We start from the raw sequence: 20717 nt of genomic DNA, 5'->3' as shown, positions 1-20717 counted from the left end.
TCAGCTAGTCTCACTCCCCCGCCCTTTCCCTGTAGCCCTGCAAATGTTTTTCTTCCAGGTACCTATCCAACTCCCTTTGAAAGCTGTGATTGAGTCTGCCTCCACCACGCTTTCAGGCAGTGCATTCCAGATCCTAACCACTCGCTGAGTAAAAAGGTTTTCCTCATGTCGCCTTTGGTTCTTTTACTAATCACCTTAAATCTGTGTCCTCTGGTTCTCGACCCTTCTGCCAATGGGAACAGTTTCTCTCTATCTACTCTGTGCAGACCCCTCATGATTTTGAACACCTCTATCAAATCTCTCAATTTTCTCTGCTCCAAGGAGAACTACCCCAGCCTCTCCAGTCTATCCATGTAACTGAAGTCCCTCATCCCTGGAATCATTCTCGTAAATCTTTTCTGCACCCTCTCTAAAGCTGTGGTATCCTGAGGTGGCCATAGATGGAGACGGACACCGGTTAACTCCGTAACATGGTTCAATCAACACTTGCACATAAAAGCTTCTGCCATGAGGCAGCCAAAACAAAGAGTACCACCAGTACAGATCAGACTTAACTCAGGAGAGCAATTGCCACAGCACCACCTGGTGGATCAGGTTACACATAACCTCCCAGGTTACTACACTCCTCCCCCCTTAAGATTGCCGTATGCAATTCTTAAACAATAACCCTTACTAGGTACTACGTTTTAACTAACCAGTATGCTCTAACCATGGTTAACCCCTGACTAATTTAACAGGTTTGTATAAGTCTTTCTGGTTGCTTGCGAATCCTTTGTGAACGTCTTAATTCCACTTGTGGTGGATTCTCAGATTCATTCGCACTTGAGATTGGAGGAGTCTCTGATGTTGGTTTTACTCTGTCCCGCTGTGGCCTGGCAGTACCAGTGTCCACTGGCACCTTATAAGCCGTGCTGGGTCCTGGAACAGCCTCCTCTACTGCCCTTTGTTCCATCTGAGGCAGTTCCCCCTGCTGCCGGCTGAAAAGCTGATCCACATGCCGACAAACCCCTCGACCATCCCCTAGTAACACGGAGTACGACACAGGTCCTGTAATGTCCTGGATTAGTCCTGGTATCCATTTAGGTCCATAGCCAAAGTTCCGGGTGTACACAGAGTCCCCTATGGCGAAATGGTGAGCTTTAGTATGTTTGTCATGGTACGCTTTTTGGTTTGTTTGTTTTGTCTCAACCTTGCTTTTGAGATCTGGGTGTATCAGGTCTAACGTGCACCGCAACTTTCTCCCCATCATCAACTCAGCCGGAGAAAGCCCCGTGGTAGCTTGGGGTGTTATACGATAACTAAACAAGGCTCTATTGAGATTGGTCTCCAGGGTGTCACCTGAGCTCTTCCTCATGAGCTCCTTAAAAGTCTGCACAGCTCGCTCGGCTAACCCATTTGAGGCTGGGTGATATGGAGCCGAGGTGACATGTGTGATTCCATTCCTTACCATGAATTCTTTGCTCCCTTCACTAACAAAACACTGTGCATTGTCGGATACAATCATTTCTGGAATACCATGCGTGCTGAAGCTGTTCCTGAGACAATTCAGTGTGGCATCAGTCGTTGCAGAGCTCACTGGATAAACGTCGATCCACTTTCAGTGAGCGTCTACCAGCACCAAAAACATTTCGCCCCTAAAAGGTCCCGCATAGTCTATGTGAATTCTCCTCCAGGGTTTGCTGGGCCACTCCCAGGGATGGAGTGGTGCCCCGGCAGGTGCTTTCCTCTGTTCCTGACATATAGTGCATGACTTTACCTTTGACTCAATTTCAGCATCCAAGTTAGGCCACCACAGGTAGCTCCTAGCCAGTCCTTTCATTCTAGTCATTCCTGGGTGCGATTGATGCAACTGTTCCATCAAAGTAGAGCGTCCCCGCTCTGGGACTATGATGCGTGCTCCCCATAGCACACATCCATCTTGGACACTGAGCTCGTGCTGTCTGTGTCTGTACGGCACGAACTCCGGTCCCTCACGGTGATCTGGCCAGCCTTTCAACACATACTCACGGACCCTTGACAGAACGGGGTCCTTGGCTGTCCAGCCCTGGATTTGCGCTGAAGTCATCAGGGGACTGATCTCCTGATCCAGCATCAGGACGTGCTCCTCAGGGGAAGTACTGCGAGGAGATTTTGAGAGGGGCAGGCGGCTGAGAGCATCCGCGTTCCCGTTTTCCTTGCCGGCTCTGTACGTGATCACATATTCATAGGCTCTTAGTATTACTGCCCATCTCCTTATTCTCTGTGATGCCATTTGAGGCACCGCTTTCATCTCATTCAGTAAGCTAATAAGAGGCTTGTGGTCAGTACTGATTACAAACTTCCTCCCATATATGTACTTATGGAATTTCTTTACTCCAAATATAATGGCCAACCCCTCTTTATCAAGCTGTGAATAGCTCTTTTCTGCAGCTGTGAGCGTACGTGAAACAAACCCGATGGGCCTTTCCGCTCCATCTGGCATGCGGTGGGCCAACACTGCCCCCACTCCATAGGGTGATGCGTCGCAGGACATTATCAGCTCCTTCTTCTCGTCATAATGCACTAACACCCTGCTGGACTGAAGTAGCTCCTTTGACTGCTGAAACGCTTTCGCTTGCTCTGGCCCCCAACGCCATGGCTCCTCCTTTCTCAGCAGTTTGTGCAGGGGTGCCAGCAGCATCGATAAGTTTGGAAGAAACCGGTTATAATAATTCAGGAGCCCTAGATAGGCTTTCAGTTCAGTCACTGAGGTGGGTGCCGGTGCATCCTGCACTGCCCGCACTTTCCCTGGTAATGGATGGAGGCCTGTGGCATCCACCCGTTGTCCCAGGAATGTAACTTCCTTCTCCATGAAACTACACTTACTCTGTTTCAGGCGTAGCCCCGCCTCTTCCAGCCGCTGTAACACTTTGTCCAGTATTTTTAAGTGATCCTGATTGTCACTTCCTGTTAGCAGAATATCATCTAAGTACACGGCCACCTTTGGAATGCCCTGCAGAATGCCCTCCATAGTCCGTTGGAATATTGCTGGGCTAGAACTGACACCAAATGGTAACCTGGCATACGTGAACAGCCCCTTGTGCGTGTTCACCGTGACAAACTTTTTTGATTCTTCATCTAGCAATATCTGCTGATACGCATGACTCATGTCCAGTTTGCTGAATCTTTCTCCCCCAGCGAGCGATGTTAACATGTCCTCCATTCTCGGAATGGGGTACTGTTCCAGTGATGATACTCTGTTCACTGTTAACTTATAGTCACCACACACCCTTACGTTACCGTCGGGCTTCAATACCGGGACTATTGGTGCTGCCCAGTCTGAAAATTTCACTGGTTCTATTACTTTGTCCCTTAGCAGGCGATCTAGTTCCGCCTCAACCTTGGTTTTCATTGCAAAAGGTACCGACCTTGGTTTAAAGAAACGAGGCGTGGCATCACTGGCTACATGAATCTTGGCTGTGGCTCCCCTTAAGGTGCCCAGTTCGTCCTTGAACACTAACTCATGCTTCATCAGCACTTCTTGCAGTGCCTCTGTACTGTCCTCCATTTTATTCATTGCCTGCCAGTACACACTCAACTCACTGATCCACCCTCGCCCTAACAGGTTTGGCCCTGACCCTGCTACCACTACCACCGTAAGCTCTTTGGTGACTCCTTTGTGTTCCACTTGTACTTCGGCCGCCCCCAAAATGTCCACCTTCTGTCCTGTGTAGGTTTTGAGACTAATGGGGCATGTACCTAGCTCTGGTACTTTTGCTTCCCCCATAGCTTGGTGTACTCAGTCTGCGACATGATGGTTACACTACATCCGGTGTCAATCTCAAACTTTACTTGACCTCCGTTCACTATCAAATACTGAGTGAGAGGGGGTACGTTGGGCCTTGAAGTGTCTATACTGTATACTGTGAAAACCTCCTCACTAGACTCACTAGACTCTTCCTTCTCTTGTATGTAATTTGCCCGCTTTGTGTACTTCTCCCTCCCCCCTTTTGCCTGCTTTGCCCCTTTAGCCTGCTTCTCTCACTCACTGCCCTTTTACAGACTTTCTTTAAGTGCCCTATTTTTCCACAATTGTGGCACTTTGTCTTTGCAAACCTGCAGTCCTTTGCATAATGGCTCGTCCCGCCACATCGGTAGCAATCCCCAACCCCGACTGGTGGACTTTTCGCGCCAGCTTCCATCTTGAAAACAGCTCCTCCCACTGGTTTACTCCATTTCTCCTTGCTCATACTGTTTAAGTCCTTAATGTCCTTGTTAGCCATCTCCATGGCTTGTGCTTTTTTAAGTGCCGTCTCAAACGTTAATCCTTCTTCTGACAGCAACCTTTGCTGTATACTATCGTCGTTAACTCCGCATACTAGTCTGTCCCTTAACATGACTGTGAGCGCATTTCCAAAATTACAGTCCTGTGCGAGCTTCCGAAGCTCCTCCACATACTCAGTAATGCTTTCTTCCGGCCTCCTAATCCTCGAATTGAATTTCCATCTCTGTACTATTTCACTAGGTTTCGGATTGAAATGATTCTTTAGTAGACTCACCAACTCGTCAAAAGATTTTTCTCCTGGCCGCTCCGGGCTCAGCAGATTCCTCATCCGTGTATAGGTTTGCGCTCCCACACAACTCAGTAAAATGGCCCTTTTCAGCACTGTCCACCTTGTTTGCCATAAAGAAATGGCTCAGTATTTCAATATACTCCTCCCAAGACTGCGACTTGCTGTCAAAAGGTGCCACGGAGCCTACCGTTCCTGCCATCCTTGGAGTCCGGTCACTTCAGCCAAAAAATCAAACTCCGTTTCGACTCCCGCGGCCTAGCCTTGTGCTTTTCCGACTAGTTTGCTAACCAACCCGAGCACCTCTTCCGAATACTCCAAAATTTTTCCCTCCTTTATTCTCGTCGCCATATGTGGTATCTTGAGGTGGCCATAGATGGAGACGGACACCGGTTAACTCCGTAACATGGTTCAATCAACACTTGCACATAAAAGCTTTTGCCATGAGGCAGCCAAAACAAAGAGTACCACCAGTACAGATCAGACTTAACTCAGGAGAGCAATTGCCACAGCACCACCTGGTGGATCAGGTTACACATAACCTCCCAGGTTACTACAAAAGCCTTCACATCCTTTCTAAAGTGCGGTGCCCAGAATTGGACACAATACTCCAATTGAGGCCGAACCAGTGTTTTATACAGGTTCATCATAATTTCCACGCTTTTGTACTCTATAACTCTATTCATGAAGCCCAGGATCCCGTAAGCTTTTTTAACTGCTTTCTCAACCTGCCCTGCCACCTTCAACAATTTGTGCACATATGCCCGTAGGTCTCTCTGTTCATACACCCCCTTTAGGATTGTACCCTTTAGTTTATATGTCCTCTCCTCATTCTTTCTACCAAAATGTATCACTTCACACTTTTCTGCGTTAAATTTCATCTGCCACGTGTCCACCCATTCCACCAACATGTCTATGTCCTCTTGAAGTCTATCACTATCCTCCTCACTGTCCACTATACTTCCAAGTTTTGTGTCATCTGCAAATTTTGAAATTGTGCCCTGTACACCCACATTCAAGTCATTAATATATATCAAGAAAAGCAGTGCTCCTAGTACCGACCCCTGGGGAACACCACTGTATACCTTCCTCCAGTCCGAAAAACAACCGTTCACCACTACTCTGTTTCCTGTCACTCAGCCAATTTCATATCCATGCTGCCACTGTCTCTTTTATTCCATGGGCTTCAACTTTGCTGGCAAGCCTATTATGTGGCACTTTGTCGAACGCCTTTTGGAAGTCCATGTACACCACATCAACCGCATTGCCCTCATCAACCCTCTCTGTTACCTCACCAAAAAACTCAATCAAGTTGGTTAAATGTGATTTGCCTTTAACAAATCCGTACTGGCTTTCCGTAATTAATCCACACTTGTCCAAGTGACTGCTAATTTTGTCTCTGATTATTGTTTCTAAAAGCTTCCCCACTACTGAGGTTAAACTGACTGGCCTATAGTTGCTAGGTTTATTTTTACACCCTTTTTTGAACAAGGGTGTAACATTTGCAATTCTCCAATCCTCTGGCACCACCCCCATTTCTAAGGAGGATTGGAAGATTATGGCCAGTACCGCCGCAATTTCATCCTTCACTTCCCTCAGCATCCTAGGATGCATCCCATCTGGTCCTGGTGACTTATCTACTTTAAGTACAGCCAGCCTTTCTAGTACCTCATCTTTATCAATTCTTATCCTATCCAGTATCTCCTCTACCTCCTCCTTTACTATGTCAATGGCAGCATCCTCTTCCTTAGTGAAGACAGATGCAAAGTACTCACTTAGTACCTCAGCCATACCCTCTGCCTCCATGCGTAGGTCTCCTTTTTGGTCCCTAATCAGCCCCACCCCTTCTCTTACTACCTGTTTACTATTTATATGCCTATAGAAGATTTTTGGATTACCTTTTATATTAGCTGCCATTCTTTTCTCATACCCTCTCTTTGCCCCTCTTATTTTATTTTTCACTTCTCCTCTGAACTTTCTATATTTAGCCTGATTCTCAGATGTATTCTCGACCTGATATCTGTCATAAACGCTCTTTTTCTGCTTCATCTTACTTTCTATCTCTTTCATCATCCAGGGAGCTCTGACTTTAGTTGCCCTACCATTCCCTCTCGTGGGAATGTACCTCAACTGTACCCGAACTATTTCCTCTTTAAAGGCAGCCCATTGTTCCATTACAGTTTTGCCTGCCAATCTTTGATTCCAATTTACCCGGGCCAGATCCATTCTCATCCCACTGAAATTTGCCTTCCGCCAATTAAGTAATTTTATTCTAAATTGCTCCCTGTCCTTTTCCATCGCAAATCTGAACCTTATGATACTATGATCACTGTTCCCTAAATGTTCACCTACTGACACTTGCTCCACTTGACCTACTTCATTCCCCAGAACCAGATCCAGCAATGCCTCCTTCCTCGTTGGGCCAGAAACGTACTGATCAAGAAAGTTCTCCTGAACACACTTCAGAAATTCTTCCCCCTCTCTGCCCTTTATAAATGTAAGTTCTTTCTTTTATTACCAGAATGAAAATTAGTATTTACCTCATGAAGTGGGAAGACCGCTTTAAATGTACCATCTTGTAGTAATTTGCATAGAGAATTTCCATCTAAGAGGGGGAAAAAAATTAGGCAATAAACAGCCCTGTCACTACTTACAGCAATGCAGTGATGAACCATTTCATTCTATATAACTGCCGACAGTTGCAAATTACATTTACCTCACCGGTTGCCTGCCGTACGACTTATTATTTTATTGAGATGTCCAGATGACGGGGAGGAGTTATGGGCGGGAAACCCGGAAGTCTGGGTTTCTCTGAACGCCGCAGCCCAGGAGCAGGTAGGTTTAGTGGGGGTGGGGGAGAGATCTTGGGATGGGGGGGGCGTAGGGTAGAGTGTGGTTGGGTGGGGTCGGTGATCGTGGGGGTGCAAGGGGGAGATTGTGGGGTGGGGATGTTTACAGGGTTAGCTTGCTGGGCCTGGAGGAAACACTCCTGCTCCTCATGGCCCACATGCAGTGCTGTAAAAGCGCATACCTTATGGATCCAGCGCTTCTCGCCTCCTTTTACCTGCCAGGTTCCCTGAGGCCAAAAAAATCCAACCAACAGAAGTTAAAAATAGAAACCTTGTTAAAATGGAGGCGTGCAGTGCAGGTTTCAACAACTGACCTGCCTCCCGAGAGCGGATTAGTCACTCGCTCCTCATCCCACTTCGCTTGGGCAGGTCCAAGGCGTGTTGGGGTCGTGTTTGAAATTCTTACCATTTGTCCTTCCCACCCAACCCAAAGCCACACGTTTTTGAGTGTTAAAATTAACCCCAAAGGTTCTGCACTAATGGCATGCGACCTAAAGGAAGTTGAGGAACTTATTCATCAACAAAAGAGTAATAGTCCTTGATCAAGTGTGGAGGAGTCATTGATATGGAGAGGGAACAGAGTGAGTGAGATAACAGAGCCCCAAGAAACCCCTGAGTTGAAGGAATAAGAGTCAGAGAATGAGTTACCAGCTACAGCTCAGGTACAACAATTTGAGAGAAACGAGATAATTAGGAACAAAAATGTAGTAACTTTTTTTTTATTCGTTCATGGGATGTGGGCGTCGCTGGCAAGACCAACATTTATTGCTGAACCCTAATTGCCCTTGAGAAGGTGGTGAGCTACCTTCTTGAACCGCTGCAGTCCGTGTGGTGACGGTACTCCCATCGAGTTGTCAGGGAGGGAGTTCCAGGATTTTGACCCAGCAGCGACGACGGAATGGCGATATATTTTCAAGTCAGGATAGTGTGTAACTTGGAGGGGAATTTGCAGCTGATGGTGTTCCCATGCACCTGCTGCCCTTGTCCTTCTAGGTGGTAGAGGTCGCGGGTTTGTGAGGTGCTGCGGAAGAAGCCTTGGCGAGTTGCTGCAGTGCATTTTGTAGATGGTATACACTGCAGCCACGGTGCGCTGATGGTGGAGGGAGTGAATGTTTAAGGTGGTGGATGGGGTGCCAAACAAGCGGGCTGCTTTGGCTTGGATGGTGTCGAGCTTCTTGAGTGTTGTTAGAGCTGCACTCATCCAGGCAAGTGGAGAGTATTCTGTTACACTTCCAACTTGTGCCTTGTGGATGGTGGAATGGCTTTGGGGAGTCAGGAGGTGAGACATTCGCTGCAGAATATGCAGCCTCTGACCTGCTCTTGTTGCCGCAGTATTTATGTGGCTGGTCCAGTTAAGTTTCTGGTCAATGGTGACCCCCCGGGATGTTGATGGTGGGGGATTCGGCGATGGTAATGCCGTTGAATATCAAGGGATGGTGGTTAGACTCTTGCTTGTTGGAAATAGTCATTGCCTGGCATTTGTGAGGCATGAATGTTACTTGCCACTTATCAGCCCAAGCCTAAATGTTATCCAGGTCTTGCTGCATGTGGGCATGGACTGCCTCATTATCTGAGGAGTTGCGAATGGAACTGAACACTGCAATCATCAGCGAACATCCCCACTTCTGACCTTATGTTGGAGGGAAGGTCATTGGTGAAGCAGCTGAAGATGGTTGGGCCTAGGATACTGCCCTGAAGAACTCCTGCAGCGATGTCCTGGGGCTGAGATGATTGACCTCCAGCAACCACAACCATCCTCCTTTGTGCTAGGTATGACTCCAGCCAGTGGAGTGTTTTCCTTCTGATTCCCATTGACTTCAGTTTTACTAAGGCTCCTTGATACCACACTCAGTCAAATACAGCCTTGATGTCAAGGGCTCTCACTCTCACCTCACCTCTGAAATTCAGCTCTTTTGTCCATGATAAGCATTTAATGAGGTCTGGAGTCGAGTGGTCCTGGCGGAACCCAAACTGGGCATCAGTGAGCAGGTTATTGGTGAGTAAGTGCCACTTGATAGCACTGTCGACGACACCTTCCATCACTTTGCTGATGATTCAGATAAGACTGATGAGGCGGTAATTGGCTGGATTGGATTTATCCTGCTTTTTGTGGACAGGACATGGGCAGTTTTCCACATTGTCGGGTAGATGCCAGTGTTGTAGCTGTACTGGAACAGCTTGGCTAGAGACGCGGCTAGTTCTGGAGCACAAGTTTTCAGCACGACAGCTGGGTTTTTGTCGGGGCCCATTGCCATTGCTATCCAGTGTGCTCAGCCGTTTCTTGATTTCACGTGGAGTGAATCAAATTGGCTGAAGACTGGCTTCTGTGATGGTGGGGACCTCAGGAGGAGGCCGATATGGACCATCCACTCCGCACTTCTGGCTGAAGATCGTTGCAGACGCTTCAGCCTTGCCTTTTTCACTCGCATGCTGGGCTCCGCCATCATTGAGGATGGGGATGTTCATGGCGCCTCCTCCTCCTGTTAGTTGATTAAATTGTCCACCACCATTCACGATATGGATGTGGCAGGACTGCAGAACTTGATCTGATCCGTTGATTGTGGGATCATTTAGCCCTGTCTATAGCATGCTGCTTCCGCTGTTTAGCATGCATGTAGTCCTGTGTTGCAGCTTCCCCAGGTTGGCACCTTATTTTTAAGTACGCCTGGTGCTGCTCTTGGCATGCTCTTTTGCACTCCTCATTGAACCAGGGTTGGTCCCCTGGCTTGATGGTGATGGTAGAGTGAGAGATATGCTGGGCCATGAGGTTACAGATTGTGGTGGAATACAGTTCTGCTGCTGGTGGCCCACAGCGCCTTATGGATGCCCACTTTTTGAGCTGCTAGATCTGTTCTGAATCTTATCCCATTTAGCATGGTGGTAGTGTCACACAACACGATGGAGGGGCTCCTCTGTGTGAAGACAGGACTTCGTCTCCACAATGACTGTGCAATGGTCACTGCTACCAATGCTGTCATGGACAGATGCATCTGCGACAGGTAAGTTGGTGAGGACGAGGTCAAGTAGGTTTCCCCCTGTTTTGGTTCTCTCACCACCTGCAACAGGCCCAGTCCGGCAGCTATGTCCTTCAGGACTCGGTCAGCTTGGTCAGTAGTAGTGCTACCGAGCCCTCTTGGTGATGGACATTGAAGTCCCCCACCCAGAGTACATTCTGTGCCCTTGCTACCTTCAGTGCTTCTTCCAAGTGGTGTTCAACATGAAACTTCTTTGCAAGTTTACAGAAATTCTAAAATTTTCCAAGAACAGAATTCCAGAAGTATGTAACATAGACCAAAAGATCACCAATGAAATGGCCTTGCCAAAAATCATGGAAATAGAATTGGATTTTCAACGTTATAGATAATTTTAGAGATAACAACAGCCTCCGTAACTTTAGAAAGGACAAATGTATCTATTGTGCCAATGTCTGTGCTTTCATATGGACAATCTGTTTAACATACAGACTATCTGCTTATTGTTAAAGGTACCTTGTTGACTATATAGACCATCTTCATTTACACCGTTTTTTGAATATATTGTCTTCCAAAGAATAAAATTTATAATTCGAATTCTGTAATAAACAGAAAGTTAACACATTAGCTTTGGGCAGTAGGCTTGGTCAGTATCTCATGTTTTTGCAGAAGCGGTTAATACAGGACATTTCTGTTTAGACGATCACAATAAATTAACCATCTCTCAATCTGTGCTGAGCTCTTTCATATGCATTATTTTATTAATTATTCACTTTCTAGTCATTATATTATCATGAGTCGTGTCTTAATCTTCTGGTCAACACACTCACTGCTCAGTTATTTACCCCTTGATGATGACCTCAAAGTTTTATCTGTTTATAATGCTAAAAAATCAGCCCATTGCAGTGTATGAGATTCCCCATGACCTAATCAATATTCATACTCAACTGCATGATTTGTGTGTGTGTGTGTGTATATGAGGGATGGGTTCCCAATAGCCTCATTCATTCTACACTCAATATCTTCTATGTTTCTATGTTAATACATGAATGAGAAATAGGAAGGGATTCCCAGTGAATAACACAACTGCATATATAGATGGGGAGAGTGGACCTCATAATGACGATTACATGTGCAGGGTGGAAATGGTCACACAAAGATATCAATTACTTAATTAAGTTTAAAATCCTTCACTATTTGAGATTCCCTATCAAATTTCAAATACAGTATAGATTGGGTGATCGGGACCCTAAAACGCAGTGAAGTTTACCAATGGCACAAAATATATTCAATATTACATACATGTGTGGAAGGGATAGGTACTCTTAAATGATCTGTTCAGTGATGAAATACATATTTATGGGGAGGGGAGGGAGTTACCATTGTTAGTTTAGCTCCATGTTGTGGTTCCAGAGTGCTCTGCTCAATTCCATATGGTAAAAGAATCCCAGAACTTACTCAATCCCATGTAAAGGATCAGGCATACTTGGTTAATTATCAAGTACATATCATACTCGTATAACATCAATACCTGGCTGATTTTGAAATTATGACCGGTTCAGTATCATTATGTCTTCTCTCAGAAATGGTTAGGTGCTGAATGTATTTGTCAAAGATCTCTTCACGGGCTTGAATTCCAAAATACATATTGTGTTCATCTTCTTTTTTCTGGGATGGAAGAAAACTGATTTATGATTTTCTTAAATTGGCTCAAATTTTTTACACTTCAGATATCAGTATTCTAAAAAAAAAGACTATACAAATTACTTAAGAAGTGAATTCTGCTGCCTGAATCCATACTCTCACACCCTGGTGTTATCCTCCACTGACCCCTATAGGTAGCTTGAACGTTATCATGTACCTTGGTAGTGTCTATGAAGGATCTGGTGAACTACGAGGAGACTAGATGCTTCTGAAAAAGTGCAACAGCCCCACCGACACCTGGGAATCCCTGGCCCAAGACCGCACAAAGTGGAGGAGAAGCATCCAGGGAGGCGCCGAACACCTCGAGTCTCTTCGCCGGGAGCAAGCGGAAGCCAAGCGCAAACAGCGGAAGGAACACACGTCAACCCAAGCACCCCACCCACCCGCCCCTTCAACCACCATTTGCCCCACCTGTGACAGAGGCTGTAGGTCCCGCATTGGACTCATCAGTCACCTGCGAACTCATTTTTAGCGTGGAAACAAGTCATCCTCGGTTCCGAGGAACTGCCTAAGAAGATGCTTCTGAGAGATCGGGTGAACTGTTGGGAGTGTGAATGCCTCTGAAGGATCAGATGAACTTTGAAAAGCATGGCTGTGCGTAAGGATTTTGGAAGACTGGATCCCTCAGCTACTAGGCTAGAGTGGGATTCAAATCCACTGCTGAGAGGTTTTGGGACCTTGTTGAACTGAAGATTTAACATGTGGATAACAACAATTGCGTTTGAAGGCAGAAGATAGTGTGTAGAACACCCAATTCTCCAAGTTGATTAAAAAATATACATACTAGCAAATCTCCATGACAATACTCATGGTGAGTCATAAATTAGAGTGTTAGGAGCATATCTCACCATATTTCTCTTGCACAATTAGTTAAATGAATCAGCCAAAAGTGTTTAAAACTCTTTGATCAAGGCCAACACATCATACCAACTACAATAAATTGTTCCTGGGACTAGGGACAGGGTCACTGGCAAGGCTTGGAAGCTAAACAGAGCCAGGCCTGGTTAGTACCTGGAGGAGTGACCATCAGGGAACACCAGATGCAGAAGGTCACGGAAGGAGCCCCGAGGAGGGGCGGTTGGTGAGAAGGTCACGGGAGGGGCGGCTGGTGAGCAGGCCCGGGCGTTGGGCTGAAGATAGGAAGAATGGTGGAAATGGAATGGCGGCGCGCACAGACGCAGCAGCTTTGCTTCTCCCAGGACGGTGCTATTTACGTTTAATGTTATTTGTACTGGACTCATGGGAGCTTGCAAGATCACATTTCGTTGTTCATGTACTTGTACAATGACAATAAAGTTGAATTATTATTATTATAACCTACAATTATCTGACCTGTATTACATCAACTAAAGGATGTCAACCTCACTGCTTTAACCAATAGTTTTTCTAAATGTAGCTTTAAACATTAATATTTTGCTTTACAGTCCCCTGTATGCTTCCTTCATGATTTGAGGTATAACATTCAATGTTCAGTAAAAATATATAACAAAAATCATACTTCATTTAAAACACAGTCCTTATCTACAATATCAGAAAGACAGGCTATCTTGCCGTGGCTCAGTGGGTAGCACTCTCGCCTCTGAGTCAGAAGGTTGTGGGTTCATAGTCCCACTCCAGACACTTGAGCACAAAAATCGAGGCTGACACTACAGTGCAGTACTAAGGGAGTCCTGCACTGTCAGAGGGGTTGTCTTTCGGATGAGATGTTAAACCGAGGCCCCGTCTGCTCTTATCAGGTGGATGTAAAAGATCCCATGGCACTATTTTGAAGATGAGCAGGGGAGTTATCCCTGGTGTCCTGGCCAATATTTATCCCTCAATCAACATCACTTAAAAAACCCAGATTATCTGGTCATTATCACATTGCTGTTTGTGGGAGCTTGCTGTGCGCAAAATTGGCTGCCTCATTTCCTACATTACAACAGTGACTAGAAACATAGAAGAAACATAGAAACATAGAAGATAGGAGCAGGAGTAGGCCATTCGGCCCCTCGAGCCTGCTCCGCCATTCAATGCGATCATGGCTGATCATCCAAATTCAGTACCCGGTCCCTGCTTTCTCCCCATACCCCTTGATCCCTTTAGCCTTAAGAAATATATCCAACTCCTTCTTGAATATATTTAATGTATTGGCCTCTACTGCCTTCTGTGGTAGAGAATTCCACAGGTTCACCACTCTCTGGGTGAAGAAATTCCTCCTCATTTCTGTCCTAAATGGCCTACCCCTTATCCTTAGACTGTGACCCCTGGTTCTGGACTCCCCGACCATCGGGAACATCCTTCCTGCATCTAGTCTGTCCAGTCCTGTCAGAATTTTATAAGTTTCAATGAGATCGCCTCTCATTCTTCTAAACTCCAGCGAGCACAAGCCCAATCGACCCAATCTTTCCTCATACGTCATTCCTGCCATCCCAGGTATCAGCCTGGTGAATCTTCGCTGAACTCCTTCCATGGCAAGAACATTCTTCCTCAGATAAGGCGACCAAAACTGCACACAATACTCAACATGTGGTCTCACCAAGGCCCTGTATAACTGCAGCAAGACATCCTTGTTCTTGTACTCAAACCCTCTCGCTACGAAGGCCAACATGCCATTTGCCTTCTTAACCGCCTGCTGCACCTGCATGCTTACCTTCAGCGACTGGTGCATAAGGACACCCAGGTCTTATTGCACTTCCCCTTCTCCCAATCTATTGCCATTCAGATAATCTGCCTTCCTGTTTTTGCCACCAAAGTGGATAACCTCACATTTATCCATGTTATATTGCATCTGCCATGCTTTTGCCCAATCACCCAACCTGTCCAAATCATCCTGGAGTTTCTCGGCATCCTCCTCACAGCACACACGCCCACCCAGCTTTGTGTCGTCTGCAAATTTGGAGATGTTACATCTAGTTCCCTTGTCTAGATCATTAATATATATTGTGAATAGCTGGGGTCCAAGGACCGATCCCTGCGGTACCCCACTGGTCACTGCCTGCCACTCGGAAAAAGACCCGTTTATTCCAACTCTTTGCTTTCTGTCTGCCAACCAGTTCTCTATCCAAGTCAATACCTTGCCCCCAATCCCATGTGCCTTAACTTTACATGCTAATCTCTTACGCGGGACCTTATCGAAAGCCCTCTGAAAGTCCAAATACACCACATCCACTGGTTCTCCCTTATCTATTTTACTAGTTACATCCTCAAAAAATTCCAGTAGATTAGTCAAGCACGATTTACCTTTTGTAAATCCATGTTGACTTTGTTCGATCCCGTCACTGTTTTCCAAGTGGTCTGCTATTACATCTTTTATAATGGACTCTAGCATTTTCCCCACTACCGATGTCAAGCTTACCGGTCTGTAATTCCCCGTTTTCTCTCTACCACCTTTTTTGAATAGTGGGGTAACATTAGCTACCCTCCAATCCATGGGTACTGTTCCAGATTCCATCGAATGCTGGAAGATGATCAGCAAAGCATCAACTATTTCTAGGGCCACTTCCTTAAGTACCCTAGGATGTACATTATCAGGCCCGGGGGATTTATCGGCCCTCAATCCCATCAATTTCCCTAACGCCAATTCCCTACAAATACTGATTTCTTTCAGTTCCTCCCTTTCATCAGACCCTCTGTTCCCTGACATCTCTGGGAGGTTATTTGTGTCCTCCTTTGTGAAGACAGAACCAAAATATGTATTTAATTGGTCTGCCATTTCTTTGTTCCCCATTATAACTTCACTTCAAAAAATACTTTATTGGCTGTAAAGCACTTTGGAAGTCCGGTGGTTGTGAAAGGCGCAATATACAGTCAAGTTTACTTTTTTTTTCATGCTTGGGTAGGAGTTTTTATAGTGAGGACCAAGAAATATAAAAATGAAGCAAAGATTAAAACAATGTATATCTTTTCTTTTCTGCTAAATATCTCTGTCACAGTATTACTAAAGGGTTCTGCTTTAAATAAACATGTTTAAATTCAAGACTTTTAATCAGAATCTTCCTCCAACTTGAATAATGGTAGAGCCTTTCTAGAAGTTGCCATTCTGCTGTTGTTTTTGAGTTGTTTGTCAGAAACAAGTATTTTTTTTAATTAGTTGTTCTAACCACTGGGAATACATTACAAAATACATAAAAAATTAAACAGTTGCAAAACTTAAAGGTACAACATTTTGCTCATCACACATACAGCGTGCTGTACCTGCTAAATAAACAGCATATAGCAACTTACATCAAGTTCCTCAGATAAAATTCCAAAGTTTGTGCTTTGTGTTGTTCTGATTATTTAATGCAAAAAAAATCAAATAATTTTAATTGCTTCCAATGCAGGCTGGTGAGTTAAGAAGCACTTTGAGGGATCTGGTGAACAAGAGGATTGGAAAGCACTCAAAGCAGATGAGAAGTCTGGGAATCACTCCGGTCACGCAAGCTGGCAAGTACTCAGGGTGGGTGTGCAGTAAAAAGGCAGGAAAACAGTCCAGGACTCAAGAGTGTCCACTCAGCTTTATAAGAGGCACGAGGGGTTATTTTGGCCAAATGCTGTGCTAATAGTGTGGATTGAGCACACAATTTTCAGCTTAACTGATGATCGATATGATTTAAACATGCCTTTTTTTTATTCGTATATGGGATATGGGCGTCGCTGGCAAGGCCAGCATTTATTGCCCATCCCTAGTTGCCCTTGAGAAGTTGGTGGTGGTGAGCCGCCTTCTTGAACCGCTGCAGTCCGTGTGGTGAAGGTACTCCCACAGTGCTGTTAGGAAGGGAGTTCCAGGATTTTGACCCAGCGACGATGAAGGATCGGCGATATACTTCTAAGTCAGGATGGTGTGTAACTTGGAGGGGAACTTGGCAGTGGTGGTGTTCCCATGCGCCTGCTGCCCTTGTCCTTCTAGGTGGAAGAGGTCACGGGTTTGGGAGGTGCTGCCTGTAGGCACTGAAACTGATACCTACAGGGTTAACACTCAAGCGCTGATTAGGCACAATTTTCCTGGAGCTGTATATGTAACCTGCACTCACCCACTTCCACAGAAGGTGTGGAGTGCGCTGGCTGGGAGAGAAGCCAACGTGGAAGGATGGCTCACGTACCTAGAGAGAGGGCGCCCAGGTTCTCAGGTGCGGCACTGGAGGTCCTGATGCAGGAGGTACAGAGGAGGAGGGATGTCCTCTACCCACAGGACGGAAGGAGGCCACCGAGGCAACTAATGCGGCGCACGTGGAATAAGATTGCCCGGGAGGTGACAGCCAAGAGCCTTGGCCCCGGCCCCAGGACATGGCTCCAGTGCCACAAGAAATTTAATGACTTGACACAAGTGGTCACGGTAAGATCCTATCTCACAAACACACTTCTCAATAACTGCACCTTCACAACTTCATCCACCATCTAACTATATACTACATTCACACACCCCACATTATTGCATCCTTCACAGGCATAGCTCTTCAACCAGGTGAGGCATCACACACAAAAACACACCTGTCAATGCACTCATTCACAATTACCACTCTTTTCCAGGACAAGATAGCACATAACAGGTGGCAGCAGGACCTGACCGGGGGAGGTCAACCATGCCTGCATGACATCACTCCTCTTGAGTAGACAGTGCTGGCCATGATTGGGAGCGGAGTGAGAAATGCCGTGGCCAGAGGCAGAGTAGAGGGCATATTGCCTAGAGCTATGTGGCCACTCCAGCTTCCTTACAGACGCACAACTATTCCTGATCCCTAATCCTCCAAAGCGATCCTCACTCCCAAGCTCCATATGGTCTCATCACATACATCCTACTAGAGTGGCCAGAAGCGCTACACCCTAACCCTTCCACGGTTATCATTGCAGGCTCCCAGGTGCAAGATCCACCTCGCCCCCAAACTCCCTGCTCTCCCCCCCACCCACCCAAGGAGGAGGAGTGAGGAAGAATGTACTGCATCAGTGACTACCACTGTCGCAGGCACCAGCTCAGAGACTGGCACCACGAGTAACTTAGAGGCTAGCTCAGAAGAGGTATCGTCACAGTGGGACTAGGGGGCACAGGATGGAAGGGAGACCATAGGTGCCACCTTTCCAGGGGGCAAGGTCGCATACTAGTTCTGCAATTGTTGTTATCCTCATGCACTGGTCTTGGGTCATGTGAATGTAGGATAGTGCTCTCTGAAGACCCTGGGTGGATAGTGCCTCCTGCTGAGAGCCCTCCTCACCCTCCTGTCTCTCTCTCCTGCAGCAGCTGCCTGGCCTCATCTCCTCCTCCAAATTGTCATGCAGAGCAAGGGGGACCCCGAGCACGATGCCCATGACCAAGCACTCCTTTTCTCCTGCTGACTCCTATAAGGTGTCCAGTAAGGTAGAATAGCACAGTACTCACTCCTTTTAGAGAATTTCCGGGAAAAATTTTGATAGAGTGTTGGTGAAGGCTTGACAAACTGTCCTAGAAAGTCTGGCCGGAATTTTCTCAAGGGACGCCGGTCACGGGCGGGGAGCCTCCGAGGCGGGTGGGAAACCCGGGAGGCCAGGTTTCCTGCAGGCCCTGCCGACTTTAATGAATGATTTGAATGTGAGGTCTCGGATTCCCGCCTGCAGCCAGCCAGATTGAGAGGCTGGCTAGCTGCGGGCGGGTAGGCCTCAGATGCGAAGGGTCGGTCTAGGGGAGGGGTCGCGGGTTCGGCATGGTCGAGGATTGGGGTGGGGATTGGCATGGTTGAGGATCGGGGAGGGGGTATCAGCATGATCGGGGGGATGGGGGGTTGGCCGGAGGATCGGCAGGGGGTCGGTGATCAGGAGAGGGTGGGAGGGGCGGGGGGGGGGTAGTTGGAGGATTGGCAGGGGATCAGCGATGGTGGGGGGGGTTGGGGATCGTGGGGAGTTGATGGGAGGTGGGGTGGGTCAGCCGCGGATCGGCAAGGGGAGAGAGGATCGGGGCCAACCACCGGAGGTTTGTGGCCAGCCTCAGCATCATCGGTGGGGTGGAGGGGACGTTGGGCAGGCAGGCCTCATGGTGGGAATCAGAGGCCTTGTGGTGGGGTCTGAGGATTGGGAGCAGTTTAGGATTCAACAAAGGAGGACAAAGAGATTAATTAAGAAAGGGAAAATAGAATATGAGAGTAAGCTTGCAGGGAACATAAAAACTGACTGTAAAAGCTTTTATAGATATGTGAAGAGAAAAAGATGGCTGAAGTCAAGCATAGGTCCCTTGCAGTCAGAATCAGGGGAATTTATAATGGGGAACAAAGAAATGGCAGACCAATTAAATACATATTTTGGTTCTGTCTTCACAAAGGAGGACACAAATAACCTCCCAGAGATGTCGGGGAACATAGGGTCTGATGAAAGGGAGGAACTGAAAGAAATCAGTATTTGTAGGGAAATGGTGTTAGGGAAATTGATGGGATTGAGGGCCGATAAATCCCCAGGGCCTGATAATCTACATCCTAGGGTACTTAAGGAAGTGGCCCTAGAAATAGTAGATGCATTGCTGATCATTTTCCAACATTCGATGGAATCTCTAACAGTACCCATGGATTGGAGGGTAGCTAATGTTACCCCACTATTCAAAAAAGCTGGTAGAGAGAAAACAGGGAATTACAGACATCGGTAGTGGGGAAAATGCTAGAGTCCATTATAAAAGATGTAATAGCAGAGCACTTGGAAAACAGTGACAGGATCGGACAAAGTCAACATGGATTTACAAAAGGTAAATCGTGCTTGACTAATCTGGAATTTGTTGAGGATGCAACTGGTAAAATAGATAAGGGAGAACCAGTGGATGTGGTGTATTTGGACTTTCAGAGGGCTTTCGATAAGGTCCCGCATAAGAGATTAGCGTGTAAAGTTAAGGCACATGGGATTGGGGGCAAGGTATTGACTTGGATAGAGAACTGGTTGGCAGACAGAAAGCAAGAGTTGGAATAAACAGGTCTTTTTCCAAGTGGCAGGCAGTGACTAGTGGGGTACCGCAGGGATCGGTCCTTGGACCCCAGCTATTCACAATATATATTAATGATCTAGACAAGGGAACTAGATGTAATGGGCTAGAAATTCAGTGGCCTGCGCCACCAGTTTGCGCCCAAAGAGGGCTTTTGCGCCACTGTGCAAACCTACCGCGATATTTAGCAGGGCGCTAATGGCGGCGTTAGCCAGTAGCACTGCGCCGCCACCGATGACGTCATCGGTGTGCGCAGCGCCCCGCTGGCCATATTTGGTTGCTGCCGCCTCCCCCGCGCCGGCCGCAAACAGCGACCGGTACACGGGGCCTACCTGTGCCGGTAGTGGGGCGAGTTAAGGTGGAGGTTCGGCCGGCCGCTTTTTCGGCGGCCGCCTGCCCGCACCTCCGTCCCCGGCCTCCTACACCTCCCCCCCCCCCCCCGCCGCGGCATTGCCGGCTGTTTCCAGAGAGCCCGGCACTTCTCCTTGGTGCCGGGCTCATTTGCCGGCACTCGCGAGCGGGGATCGCGCTGTTGCAGGCACCTCCCCCTTAAGAGTGAGAGGAAGGCCTGCAGTACCGCAGGCTGCCGTGCCGCAGCGGGTGGCGCTGTGGCACTTTACACGCCGATATTCTGTTTCAGTGCCCCAAGCGGGGCGCCGAAACCCTTGTTTAGCGGCCGGCTTCCACTTGGGGCGCTGAAACTGAATTTCCCGCTGGCGCAAGTGGCTCCGCGCGCAGCGGTAATTCCGGCGCCCAGGCGAGCTGGGCGCCC

At 47.2% G+C, this 20717-nt stretch overlaps 1 protein-coding gene across 1 annotated transcript in view; it reads right to left on the bottom strand.

Moving 5' to 3' along the window:
* Positions 1-20717, bottom strand: part of ano9b (anoctamin 9b) — a 175497-nt gene that overhangs the window by 80793 nt on the left and 73987 nt on the right. Inside the window, exons 4-6 of the mRNA XM_086008500.1 lie at positions 11882-12018; positions 10900-10949; positions 7070-7134 (exon numbers count right to left, since the gene is read on the bottom strand). Coding sequence (XP_085864626.1) covers positions 7070-7134; positions 10900-10949; positions 11882-12018 — 252 coding nt within the window. The remainder of the gene's footprint in view (positions 1-7069; positions 7135-10899; positions 10950-11881; positions 12019-20717) is intronic.

Source organism: Somniosus microcephalus, chromosome 15, assembly GCF_052327205.1.
Source record: "Somniosus microcephalus isolate GS21.2 chromosome 15, FLI_Smic_1.0, whole genome shotgun sequence".
In the NCBI taxonomy this organism is placed as follows: domain Eukaryota; kingdom Metazoa; phylum Chordata; class Chondrichthyes; order Squaliformes; family Somniosidae; genus Somniosus; species Somniosus microcephalus.
The sequence above is the reverse complement of the archived record's forward strand: the minus strand, read 5'-3'. Positions and strand labels throughout refer to the sequence as shown.